Source organism: Salmo salar, chromosome 18 (genome assembly GCF_965601325.2).
Source record: "Salmo salar chromosome 18, fSalSal1, whole genome shotgun sequence".
Taxonomy (NCBI): Eukaryota; Metazoa; Chordata; class Actinopteri; order Salmoniformes; family Salmonidae; genus Salmo; species Salmo salar.
The window spans coordinates 26195093-26207153 of record NC_138308.1 but is presented as its reverse complement, the minus strand read 5'-3'; the positions used below and the strand labels follow the sequence as shown (position 1 = coordinate 26207153).

The 12061-nt window shown below is 42.1% G+C and overlaps 1 protein-coding gene across 3 annotated transcripts in view; it reads left to right on the top strand.

Moving 5' to 3' along the window:
- The window catches only part of LOC106577124 (attractin-like protein 1), a 350240-nt gene that overhangs the window by 209752 nt on the left and 128427 nt on the right, over positions 1 to 12061 (top strand). For all 3 annotated transcript variants that reach the window (XM_014154877.3, XM_014154875.3, XM_014154874.3), the window contains one exon: positions 10749 to 10827. In XM_014154877.3, coding sequence (XP_014010352.1) covers positions 10749 to 10827 — 79 coding nt within the window. The remainder of the gene's footprint in view (positions 1 to 10748; positions 10828 to 12061) is intronic.

The following is a 12061-nucleotide window of genomic DNA, read 5'->3' as shown; positions in this document are numbered from 1 at the left end:
AGGCTTGCTCACTGAAGTGTTTCAGGGAGCATTTGACAGTGATAAGTGGAGGTCGTTTGACCGCTAACCCATTACGGATGCAGGCAATTAGGCAGTGATCGCTGAGATCTTGGTTGAAAACAGCAGAGGTGTATTTAGTGGGCACGTTGGTTAGGATGATATCTATGAGGGTGCGCGTGTTTACGGCTTTGGGGTGATACCTGGTAGGTTCATTGATAATTTGTGTGAGATTGAGGGCATGAAGCTTCCATTGTAGGATGGCCGGGGTGTTAAGCATGTCCCAGTTTAGGTCACCTAACAGCACGAGCTCTGAAGATAGATGGGGGGCAATCAGTTCACATATGGTGTCCAGAGCACAGCTGGGGGCAGAGGGTGGTCTATAGCAGGCGGCACCAGTGAGAGACTTGTTTTTAGAGAGATGGATTTTTAAAAGTAGAAGTTCAAATTGTTTGGGTACAGACCTGGATAGTAGGACAGAACTCTGCAGGCTATCTCTGCAGTAGATTGGACGGGCGGGCAGGTGCAGGCAGCGATCGGTTGAAGAGCATGCAGTTAGTTTCTTAAGCCAGGATTCAGACACGGCTAGGACATCCGGGTTGGCAGAGTGTGCTAAAGCAGTGAATAAAACAAACTTAGGGAGAAGGCTTCTAATGTTAACGTGCATGAAACCAAAGCTATTACGGTTACAGAAGTCGTCAAAAGAGAGCACCTGGGGAATAGGAGTGGAGCTAGGCACTGCAGGGCCTGGATTCACCTCTACATCACCAGAGGAACAGAGGAGGAGTAGGATAAGGGTACGGCTAAAAGCTATGAGAATTGGTTGTTTATGACGTCCGGAATAGAGAGTAAAAGGAGCAGATTTCTGGGGACGATAAGATAGCTTCAAGGTATAATGTACTGACAAAGGTATGGTAGGATGTGAATACAGTGGAGGTAAACCTAGGCATTGAGTGATGATGAGAGAGATATTGTCTCTAGAAACATAATTGAAACCAGTAGATGCCATAGCATGTGTGGGTGGTGGAACTGAAAGGTTGGATAAGGTATAATGAGCAGGGCTAGAGGCTCTACAGTGAAATAAGCTAATAAACACTAACCAGAACAGCTATGGACAAGGCATATTGACATTAAGGAGAGGCATGCTTAGCCGAGTGATCATAAATGTCCAAGTGAGATTCGGACAGCTAGCCAGGCCATAGGTAGCAAGCTGGCAGAAGATGGAGGAAGGTCTGTTTTTAGCCATCTCGTGCGTAGATTAGTGGGGTTTCGTGTGGTAGAGGGGACCAGTCCAATTGGCAAAATAGTTATAGTTATAGTGGCCCAAGAAAATTGTCCGATAGACCTATTAAGATAGCAGCCGATAAGACAGCTAACGGTTAGCGGGCCGCAGATGGGCGTTCAGGTTACGTCGCGACGGAGGGGCCAGTTGGATAACTCCCTCGGGCAGATAACGTCGGTAGTCCAGTCGTGAAGGCCCGATGGGGCTCCGCATCGGCAGTAAAACGGGTCCGGATAGGTGGTTGTAACCCAGGAGTGGCTGATGGAACTCAGATGTAAATATATATATATACACGGGACACGACAAGAGGAGGACAACGGACATCTGACTGCTGTGCCATCTTGGAGTCAAGTTACAAGTGACCAAATCGGATTTGTGTGTGTCCAGACAGCAGTCATTTTCTGACATGGCTACGCTAGTTGTCATAGTAACTACGGGTGTGTGCACAGTGGTGGAGGCAAATTGTTGGTGGTGCTCGTGCTTCTTATCACTTATCAGTTATGTAGCAAGCTATGGTGACAACAATGCCTGCCTGAACGTCTCCCAGTTGCCTTGAATGTTCAAAATCATAGTGTAAGAACACTTTTAAAGTCTCAAAAGATAAGATGATCCAACTTTCAAAACAATACATTTTTGACAAGCCACAGGGCAGTCAACTAGCTGGGTAGGTACTGTAGCTGTTTAACTGTCACTTATTTGTTAAACTGTAGCTGTTTAACTGTAGCTGTTTAACAGTCACTCATTTGTTTGTCAACGATTAACAAGCTAGTTAGCGACCACATGTTCTTGTCAATCTGTCAACAGAGTAGCTAGCAAGTAACAAGATAAACCACTTGATGGCAAACAAATCAGATTTGACCGTTCAGACACAAGTTGCATGGCCAGAAATCAGACTTGTATCTGAATGCAAACCACCTACTTGAAATATCAAAATTCATGTGCTTTTTGGCTGTTCAGACTGCAGGAAAAAGAACGGATTCGAATCAGATATGCCACCAAAAAAAATGGTTTGAGTCACTTCAAACTGCGAATGTGAACAAGGCTCAAGAGACTCTGATTAACTGCTAAAAACTAATTTGACCAGCTTTTATCTGAAGAGTGGTTGCTCTCTATCATTCACCCTTTTCAGAGCGGTTCCCTAAATGAGCAAGAAAAATTGTAATAATGAAGGAGCGTTTATGGTGCTTCTCCTCTTCAGCCCCAATGCTACTAGAATTGGTGACATTGCAGTTCAGTTTGGTCCAATTACTCTTTTCCTCTCTCTCAGCTGATTAGCAATCATCTCTGCTTCTTTTCTCGCTCAAGTTCAGCACAGAGACAATATACAAAGCTAAGTGGCTATTAAGCCTCTTTCAGCTGTCCCAATTAATTCAGAATGTATCAACACTGTGCCACTGCGACCTTAGGGATACTCCTGGCAGTGTGACAAACAACACTGCTTCGTGTGCTCTGTGTCACAGATAGAAAGGTAAACAATTGGGATCATCTTATTCACTGTTTGGTCTCCCTTAGAAATCATCCTAAGGTGTAGAGATGGAATTGGGCTTTATTTCTTTTGGTAATTTGTGGATTGTGTGCTGAGGATTTGGTACTGATCACATAGTTTGCTACTGGTGTTTTCTGCTATGTTCTCCGGTGATTGTGATGATTGGATGTCTTTTAAACCCCTTCCCCATGTTCATGCGATCCACTATACTGAACCTCAGCCCCTCCGTACACACACACACACACACACACACACACACACACACACACACACAATTATACATACACTGAGCTCTTCCCATGACATAAACTAACCAGGTGAATCCAGGTGAAAGCTACAGTGGTTCCTCGTTTAAAAGTTGCGAGCTTACGCCGCGGGACTTAGAGGTAATTTGTGGTTTACGGTACCCTGCGTCACCACTTCATTGCTCCAGACCAGCACAAGGGGGAGTTAGAGCACTGATTATGCTTTTGGGTCCTACTGTGTCTCTAACTGACAATGAATGGGTGACATAAACCTAAATAGAAACTGATAATTGTGCACGACTTCAGTATTACTTACAAGAACTGTTGTTACACTAAGGTTTTTATTATTTAATTTTCTTAGGATTATTTTGCTCTTAGAACTGTAGGCCACTCCCGAACGGTCACCTTGTACAGCGCCTGAGTGGCCCAGCGGTCTAAGACACTGCATAGCAGTGCAAGCTGTGTTGCTACAGATGCTGGTTCAATACCTGTACTGACCTCGACTGGGAGAACCATGAGATGATTATAGGTTTTTGGTTTCTCTCCCTCTAAAAACAGAAATATATCATTCTAAATAACAAACAGGCTTTATTTACAAATTAGTAACAATGTTTACGTTCTTTGTAAACAAAATGATCTCAAATATTGTTATTTTTTAAACAAAGCTATTATTATTCAGTTAGAATTATATAAAAGACCGTTGGATATTCTCACAGATATATTATTAACTCTGTTATTAGCAGGACAATATATATGGGTCATATTGGTCATGGCTCCCGAGTGGCGTACAATGGGACTGCCTTGCAGTTCTCCAGCTGTATCTACTGAAAGCAGGCGAGGTTCAAGGCACAAGGGAAGCGGGCACGGGATGGGCTGCAGAGCCGCGCACTGAAGACCAACCTAGCCCATGGGGAAGGGGGAGGGGGTGGACCCCCACCCCGCCATACTGGCAACACTTTAAGGGGCATTGCACTAATAATGGCGCTGACTAAGGAAACGTTCCCGCTGTTCTGTTCTTAGTGTCAGTCTGCACTTTCAATCTAAAACAATGAAACTAATAATGGCATCTTTATGCTTTCATTAATAAAATAATGATAAAAATACTCTTTCAAAATGCTGTTTATTTAATTATGGATCCATAAAGAATTACTGTGGGAATAAATATCAGTGAATTACATAAATATCCTCCAATCCTCTATATGTAATTATTGGAGAGTCACGTCATATTTTTTGATATACTGTAGGCCTACCGTAGGCGACATGCGTCTCACTAGTGTTGAGTAATGTGCTGTTAAAAGTGGTGTAGGTCTGATTTATTTAATGAGCATATTGAAGTTGGAAGCAATAGGATTTGAAGCAATAGCCTACAACTATTTTAGAACCTTTCCCTCTGCTCTGAGACAAGCATGGGGACTGGTCTTGATAAATCAATGAGATTTTTATTTTCACTGAATCTCCGTTTGGGTATTAGTTAGGGTGTTGAAATGTTATGCTCTTAGTGTGACTTTTATTTAACTAGGCAAGTCAGTTAAGAACAAATTGTTATTAACAAGGACAGCCTACTCCTTCCTCCCCGTCAGGGAATTGAACCCCGGTCTCCCCGTGTCCGCAGGATTACTGGATTCTTTAGCTAAATAGCCCAGTACTGTACTCCCAGAGGGTTTTTCGTTTTCCTTGGAATAGAAACACCATAATATTAATCAATTTAATCCCAAACCTGAAAGTAAATGAAAGGTAGATCCAAATTATTTGTGACATTGTGGTTACAATAAAGAAGGTAAACAAGATGCTGTGTTTTTATTTACAGTAGTAATGGACAGCTGGTGGCATTTTGAAAACATGTTTCCAAACACTTGTAGCCCGATTAGCAGGACAATAGACTCTTTATAGCCCGGCTACTGTAGGTGTGAACATCCCCCTACCTGCAATGTATTCGATGCTGAAGTACTCTGAAGTGTTACTGTACTGCTGTTTTAAGTTAGAAATGTATTTCTTCATCAACATCTTTATGCTTTCGTTAATAAAATAATGATAAAAATTCTCTTTCACAATGCTGATGTTTATTTATTTATGGATCCATAACAAATTACCATGGGAATAAATATTACGGAATTACAGAAATATTGGAACAAAGTTGTCTAATGAAGGTAAAGAAATTGTTGCTTACTGGAAAATACTCTTTCCAACACACAGTCACGTTGTACAGCACCATTATGGCTATTAGTAGGGCTATATTTTGGACATATGGGCGGCGCACAATTGGCCCAGCGTTTCTCTCCCTCTAAAAACAGAAATAATTGTTTTGGCCTTTACAGATATTATTTTGCCATTTATTCAGATTACAATCGCTCTCTTTCGTTGTTTTGAAAACAAAATAACCTCCAGAACAACGTTATATATTATCAAGTTGATGAAACAGTCATATAGCGGTACATAAAGCTGAGTGACTCACTCATTCTTGGCTTTGGATCAAAGTAAATAAGTACCAACATTCTTTCTGATGGTCTTTAATAAAGAAATGTTTTGGTTATCCTGACCTGGACACCATGTACAGTATTATAAAAGCCCATTATGGGCTATTAACAGGACAATATACCTTTACCAACACCTCTCTGTATTTTGATACTTTGTGGATGGGGCCCGGGGGGGGGCTCCCGCAGTGCAAAATGCGTTGCTACAGATGCAGGTTCGATACCCGTTCCGTCCGCCACCGGGAGACCCATGAGGTGGCATTTTGCCGTAGGCAACATGAGTCTCACTAGTGTTGAGTAATGTCCTGTTAAAAGTGGTGTAGGTCTTATTTATTTAAAGAGCATATTGAAGTTAGAAGCAATAGGATTTGAAGCAATAGCCTACAACTATTTTAGCACTGTTTTGCGCTGCTCTGAGACAAGCATGGGGACTGGTCTTGATAAATCAATGAGATTTTTATTTTCACTGAATCTCCGTTTGGGTATTAGTTAGGGTGTAGAAATGTTATGCTCTTAGTGTAACCTTTATTTAACTAGGCAAGTCATTTAAGAACAAATTCTTAATAACAAGGACAGCCTACTCCTTCCTTCCCGTCGGGGACCCCGGTCTCTTGCGTGCCCGCATTCTCTAGTACAGTTATTATTGAAGGCTATCAAATGCTTCTCAAAGATGCCTTCTGGTGGTCAAACCAGCACTAATTAGCATTAGTGGTACCAGTGGTTCACACTTAAATAACGTGTCATAGAATTCTGCGGCACCATGCAAGCTGCGCCGCAGTACACTGCAACTTTTAAAGGAGGAACCACTGTATGATCCCTTATTTATGTCACTTGTTAAATCCACTTCAGGCACTGTAGATGAAGGGAAGGAGACCGGTTAAATAAGTATATTTCGACACCTTGTAGAGTCCATTCCCCGAAGAATTGAGGCTGTTATGAGGGCAAAGGGGGGTGCAACTCAATATTACAAAGGTGTTCCTAATGTTTTGTACACTCTGTGTATATCCATTCAAACTCATTGGTTTGAATCTCATTGGTTGCGGATGACTTGGCTAAAGCCATTAATGTATATGTGTAACCCCAAGAAAAGTATGCTCAACGACAGGGAGTGGAATCAGCTTTGACACTCTCCTCCCCCTAATACCTATAGAATAACAACAGTTAGCCCTCTTCTCTCCCCATTACTGCAGTAAGCCGCCCCGTTTGGGATTAATTGCTGGCTGAGTTTAATAGATTTGATGTGGAATGTTGGACTGATTGTGTTTTGAAATATGGCCAAGCCAATGAGCGGTGTTGGAGGAGAGGAAGAGTCTGTTCCTAACCATCCTAGTTACACTCCTGCCAGCAATATGGAGCTACAGCCATCATAGGGTTGTGAGACTTTATCATTTATTTCTTTTCCCACAGTTTTAAGACATTGGTGAAGAAATCGGTCATAGACTATGCTTGATGTATGGTCATATTTAATCAGACCTGCCATAGAAATGTTTATGCCGTATCTAAGTTTACACAATATTGCCTGCACACACATGGTTATAGTGAAAACTAGAAGTATGTACCATACAGTTTTCTTTTTTACTGAAGAATGTGTATGTTTATGATTGTGTTTTGCTTCTCATAAACTGTGTTATTGATGTGTGTGTGTGTATATATTTATATATGTGTAATTGGTGTGTGTGTATATATGTATATATATATTTTTTTGTCAGACCAGAGGACATTTCTCTAAAAAGTACGATCATTGTCCTAATGTGCAGTTGCAAACCGTAGTCTGGCTTTTTATGGCGGGTTTGGAACAGTGGCTTCTTCCTTGCTGAGCAGCCTTTCAGGTTATGTCGATATTGGACTCGTTTTACTGTGGCTATAGATACTATAGATACTGTGGCTATAGATACTAGATACAATTTTTTGTTTTCTGAGGTCTTGGCTGAATTCTTTTGATTTTTCCATGATGTCAAGCAAAAAGAGGCACTGAGTTTGAAGGTAGGCCTTGAAATACATCCACAGGTACACTTCCAATTGACTCAAATTATGTCAATTAGCCTATCAGAAGCTTCTAAAGCCATGACATTGTTTTCTGGAATTTTCCAAGCTGTTTAAAGGCACAGTCAACTTAGTGTATGTAAAACGTCCTCTCACTGTCAACTGCATTTATAACATGTGTAAATATTTGTGTGAACCTAACAAGGTTCAACAACTGAGACATAAACTGAATAAGTTCCACAGACATGTGACTAACAGAAATTGAATAATATGTCCCGGAACAAAGGGCGGTCAAAATCAAAAGTAACAGTCAGTATCTGGTGTGGCCACCAGCTGCTTTAAGTAATGCAGTGCATCTCCTCATCATGGACTGCACCAGATTTGCCAGTTCTTGCTGTGAGATGTTACCCCACTCTTCCACCAATGCACCTGCAAGTTCCCGGACATTTCTGGGGGGAATGGCCCTTACCCTCTGATTCAACAGGTCCCAGACGTGCTCAATGGGATTGAGATCCGTGCTCTTCGCTGGCCATGGCAGAACACTGACATTCCTGTCTTGCAGGAAATCACCCACAGAACGAGCAGTATGGCTGGTGCCATTGTCATGCTGGAGGGTCATGTCAGGATGAGCCTGCAGGAAGGGTACCACATAAGGGAGGAGAATGTCTTCCCTGTAACGCACAGCGTTGAGTTTGCCTGCAATGACAACAAGCTCAGTCCGATGATGCTGTGACACACCGCCCCAGACCATGACGGACCCTCCACCTCCAAATCGATCCCGCTCCAGTGTACAGGCCTCGGTATAAAATGCTCATTCCTTCGACGATAACGAAAATCCGACCATCACCCCTGGTGAGACAAAACCGCGACTCGTCAGTGAAGAGCACTTTTTGCCAGTCCTGTCTGGTCCAGTGATGATGGGTTTGTGCCCATAGGCGACGTTGTTGCCGGTGATGTCTGGTGAGGACCTGCCTTACAACAGGCCTACAAGCCCTTAGTCCAGCCTCTCTCAGCCTATTGCGGACAGTCTGAGCACTGATGGCGGGATTGTGCGTTCCTGGTGTAACTCGGGCAGTTGTTGTTGCCATCCTGTACTTGTCCCGCAGGTGTGATGTTCGGATGTACCAATCCTGTGCAGGTGTTGTTACACATGGTCTGCCACTGCGAGGACGATCAGCTGTCCGTCCTGTCTCCCTGTAGCGCTGTCTTAGGTGTCTCACAGTACGGACATAGCAATTTATTGCCCTGGCCACATCTGCAGTCCTCATGCCTCCTTGCAGCATGCCTAAGGCACGCTCACGCAGATAAGCAGGGACCCTGGGCATCTTTCTTTTGGTGTTTTTCAGAGTCAGTAGAAAGGCCTCTTTAGTGTCCTTAGTTTTCATAACTGTGTAATTGATGTGTAGATATGTATAGTGTAATTGTTGTGTATTGATGTGTTCATGCAGGGCTCATCTGATGAAGAGACCTTGGTCTTAATCAGGCTCCCTGCAGACTCCCTTCTTAAATAAAGTTAATAAATAAAACAATTTTTAAAAAGTACTGTATTTGGTACACAACTAACAAGGCTAATTCCTCTGATAGTTGATGTACTAGTGGTTTTCCAGAACATGTGGTGAGAGAGCATATTCACAGCCTTTCAGCACGCTTGACTTGGAAATGTCACGCTAATTAAAACACTTTAGCCCTTTACGATGTGGTCATTGCTTCTGCGGTTCTTTCTAGCTGTACACGGAAGGCGTTAGTTATAAAGATATCAATTGTCTTGGACTGTAACTCACAAGTGTCTCTAATTGACTTCCTGCCTTGGCGGTTTGGTGCGTTGGCCTCCAGGACTTGTAAAAGCTGTGGTTGAAAGACGGGCTTTGTGTGATCTAACCTCCAGATGTCATTGGCATTAGGGTCACTCTGTGTGACAGTGCTTTCTGTCAGAAGTGCATGGCCATTCCTACTCTCCCTGACCCACTCCATGGAATGCGCTTGCTCCCTGGGGATATTGATGGTGTCCAACTGATGCCATTTCACCATATTTCACTTGGTTTACTTCAGCAGCCAGCCACTCAATCTTAGTCTATTTCATAGTGTTCGGTGCTGCTAGCCTTGTGGCGGACATTTCTGTAATCTTCTCTAAGGTAAACAGACAGGCAGCGCTCTATGCAGGCACATGGAGAAATGAAAACAGTCAAAGAAGTTGCAAAAGCAACCAAATCATCTGCAAAGTACATTGACACATTGACAAAGTAATTCCAGGAGATGATTAGACTGGCCATTTAAACCATTGACAAAGTAGTTCCAGGAGATGATTACACTGGCCATTTAAACCATTGACAAAGTCGTTCCAGGAGATGATTACACTGGCCATTTAAACCATTGACAAAGTAGTTCCAGGAGATGATTACACTGGCCATTTAAACCATTGACAAAGTAGTTCCTGGAGATGATTACACTGGCCATTTAAACAATTGACAAAGTAAATCCAGGAGATGATTACACTGGCCATTTAAACCATTGACAAAGTAGTTCCAGGAGATGATTACACTGGCCATTTAAACCATTGACAAAGTAGTTCCAGGAGATGATTACACTGGCCATTTAAACCATTGACAAAGTAAATCCAGGAGAGGATTACACTGGCCATTTAAACCAGTGACAAAGTAATTCCAGGAGATGATTACACTGGCCATTTAAACCATTGACAAAGTAAATCCAGGAGAGGATTACACTGGCCATTTAAACCAGTGACAAAGTAATTCCAGGAGATGATTACACTGGCCATTTAAACCATTGACAAAGTAATTTCAGGAGATGATTACACTGGCCATTTAAACCATTGACAAAGTAATTCCAGGAGATGATTACACTGGCCATTTAAAGAGCTTATAAATTATTTCTAAAGTATGAATAGGGCTCACTTTAGAGTGGTTTAAAAGGGCACCTTTATAAATAATTGTGTAAATCATTTAGAAAGCATTAAGTTGTGTGAATAACTGTCTATATATAGCGCTTCCTAACATTTACACGTAGGAATACTAATTGATAAATGGTGATCGAACTATTTATAAATGGTTATTACTGAACGTTATTAGAAAGCATTACCAGATTGGTCATGTGACCGCTAAATACAGGTGGTGACCCCACATGGTAGACCATGAAAATGGCTCCTGACTCTTCTTGTGACATCATAGGGTTGATTGTAAAATAGTAGAATGAATGGATAACATAATGGATGATTAGCTAATTGTTTGATTGATTTATTGATTGGTTGTCCTGTTGTCCTCCTGCAGCTGTTTCCTGTCCCTTTTGCTGGTGGCGGCAGTGGTGTGGAAGGTCAAACAGACGTGCTGGGCGTCCAGGAGGAGAGAGGTAGGTCATATGTCAATCTCCTCAGCTGTCGTAATTGTTGGAAACCATGGTGGTGTTCCAGGCAGATACATTTTCAGTTGCACTGTGCACATCTACCAGTATTTAAGTGCCACATCAACTGAGCAGACAGGTATCAGATTACTAAATCTTATGGTGTAGTTGGGTGTTGGGAGATCTGGTGGGCAACTGAGATGTAGTCTGCCTGGAATGCGGCCCATAAGTGGAGCACACCATACAACACCCGATTCAAACTGACGCAAATGAGAGGGTGCTCTATTCTCACCAACTCAGACTCTGGGTGTGTCTTTCTGTCTCTCTGTCTCTCTATGTGTGTTTCAATGTATCTTGAATAGTGATAATTGGTAAGACTTTCAGGTACAGTATATGCATATTTGGCAGCTTTAGAAATATTGACAAAATTCTCTCCACCTTTTCATGGACAAGTGCACAGGCCAGCTCCTCAATGAAACTGACTGAGGGTCGACTACAGAACGTTTTTGTACTGGTAGTACTCCCCCCCCCCCCCCCCCCCCCCTTATTACATTCTGTACCATACCCAATGTGTGCAGTTCACTAGTAGCTTCACCTGCAGGCAAAGTCCCATTTACCCCCTCCAGTGCCAAGGGTCGTCACAGCCACAAAGTCAGAAATCAAATCAAAATCAAATTGTATTTGTCACATGCTTTGTAAACAACAGCTGTAGAGAGAAATAATATACATTTCAAAAATAATAACAAGGAATAAATACACAATGTGTAATGATAACTTGGTTATATACATGGGATAGCAGTACTGAGTCCGTGCAGGGGTACGATGTAATTGAGGTAAATACAGTGCATTCGGAAAGTATTCAGACCCCTTGACTTTTTCCAAATGTTGTTATGTTACAGCCTTATTCTAAAATTGATTAAATAAATGTTTTTCCTCATCAATCTACACACAATACCCCATAATGACAATGCGAAAACAGGGTTTTAGAAATGTTTGCAAATGTGTTAAAAATAGAAAACAGAAATACCTTATTTACATAAGTATTCAGACCCTTTGCTATGAGACTCGAAATTGAGCTTAGGTGCATCCTGTTTCCATTGATAATACTTGATGATTTATCACTTGATTGGAGTCCACTTGTGGTAAATTCAATTGATTGGACATGATTTGGAAAGGCGCACACCTTTCTATATAAGGTCCCACAGTTGACAGTGCATGTCAATGCAATAAACAAACCATGAGG